Source organism: Seriola lalandi, unplaced genomic scaffold (assembly GCF_002814215.2).
Source record: "Seriola lalandi dorsalis isolate HSWRI2012SDOR001 ecotype SW California unplaced genomic scaffold, Sedor1 jcf7180002035451, whole genome shotgun sequence".
NCBI classification, from domain to species: Eukaryota; Metazoa; Chordata; class Actinopteri; order Carangiformes; family Carangidae; genus Seriola; species Seriola lalandi.
Window position 1 is genome coordinate 1 of NW_019506027.1, and position 1840 is coordinate 1840.

The 1840-nt window shown below is 39.5% G+C and overlaps 1 protein-coding gene across 1 annotated transcript; it reads right to left on the reverse strand.

Moving 5' to 3' along the window:
- Positions 1-563: 563 nt before the first annotated feature.
- Positions 564-1803, reverse strand: LOC111647496 (pericentriolar material 1 protein-like; the record flags this gene model as incomplete). The annotated part of the gene is made up of 2 exons (XM_023397109.1): positions 1560-1803; positions 564-890 (listed from the first exon to the last, which is right to left on the reverse strand). Coding segments are annotated over exons 1-2 (396 nt in total), but the record flags the coding sequence as incomplete, so codon positions are not given.
- Positions 1804-1840: the final 37 nt, after the last annotated feature.

Sequence of the window (1840 nt, forward strand, 5' to 3'; positions counted from 1 at the left end):
AGCCCAGAAGAGATAGATTTAGCTATATATAAAGTTATGAGTTTTATGCTAATATCTGCTTAATCATGCTCCAATAGTAGATGGATTTGGAAATTTCCAGCAGTTTGCATTTATTAGGTCATAGACCTAAAAAAAGGTGAATAACATTATTTCTTTTAGCGATGTTAGCAACAAGGGTATATGGATGGCAATTTTGGTCTGTGTGATGGTTTTCAGCCCACCGCTTTAGTTCAAACTGAAAAATCTCAACAGCAGCTGTATGGACTGTAATGAAATTTTGTGCCATCAGGTTGACATTTGTAACTCAGATTGAAATTTCTTAACAACTATCTAATGATTTGCATTTATTCAAATCTACTTGAGGGTAAATTGAAATTACTTTGGCCATCTTCTGAGTTTTCCTCTAACACCATCAGCAGGTCAAAGTTTTTACTTATTCAGTAAAATAACTGCATCTATATCTGCTCAATGTATTGGCACCAACTTCTATACAGAATTGTAAAAACATTGTTCCACTTAATCCTCAAGGCATCAAGATTGAACTCAACAACACCAAATATTACCTGGCTGCTGTCTATTCTCGGCTCTCCTCTCCCATATTCTCTGTGCACCGAGGGCCCTCTCTCTGTGCCACTATGGCTGAGCCTTAGAGTATCCTTGGTAGGAACCACAGGGGTTAACGTGTCCCTGAATCCCGGGCTCTGCTTCTTGGTTTCCTTGGTGATAGCTGGAGTGGCTGGGGCAGAGAAGGAGGGAGGCAGCAGTTCCTTGCTTTTGTTAGTGTTTACATGCAGAGGTAGAAAGTTGTAGGGCTTCTTGTTCTCTCCTGCTAACTGGCGCTGGTTGTTGGCAGCTGTGACACGCCCCTGGGAGTCACTGCCGATGCTCCTCTGAGTAAGAAAAGAAGATACAAGTCAGACAAATTACCACTCAAGATTATGACGATTTTCTTCTAAAAACTCAAGATGTGTTCACATTTTTGTTAGTGTCCTTTTTTCGTAACAGACCTCCACATTTTGTTGAGTCCAAAATGAAAAAAGGTGGAATTTTAATTGCTAATAAACTAATTTTACATATTATCTGTCCAAAATACACCAAATACACTGTTATGTAAACATGATTCACTATCCCAGTAAAAGCAATGATACAATGATGCAATGCACTAATGAAAAAAAAACAAAAAAAACTCTGACTCCAGCTTTGTCCACCAAAGGGCAAACATTTTCAGTTTGTTATTTTGCTTTCTTTATCCAAAGTTTACACTTTCTTCTCAAAGTCTTCAATTTTTGTGCACTGCTCTGCCTTTCTGCCACACTCTGTGCTGCGACAGAACAAGGTCAGCCAAACAACTCCATACTAAAAAATATTCTGCTATCACTTCCTCTATTGGCTGTTAGGTCACCACACACTTGACATATTACTATCAGTAAGTCACTCAAGTCACTGTATGTTTAAAAAAAAAAAAAAAAAAATCGATCTTTGCATTCCTGAGACTCAAATGAACAGAATACTGACCGTAATAACCAAAGAAATTCTAATGGTATACGGTAGCTTTTTACCTCATCTAGGTCTGTGAAATTGATCCTCTGACGCAACTTGTCTAGTTCAGCTTGGTCTGGGACAGACATCTGGGTGGTATATTTGATGTGAGGAAAGGAATGAGGAGTGCGTGCTCTCCTGCGACCCACCCCAGGGGTGGATTCTGGTGAAATATCATTAGTCAGGCGGCTCTCCACAACCGCAGCTGACAGCTTCTTCTTGTTCTTCTCTGATGATCTGTTGGCTTTCTTCTGCTGTACACCCCAGTCCTGATCAACAGAAAAAAAATATTTTTACTGTC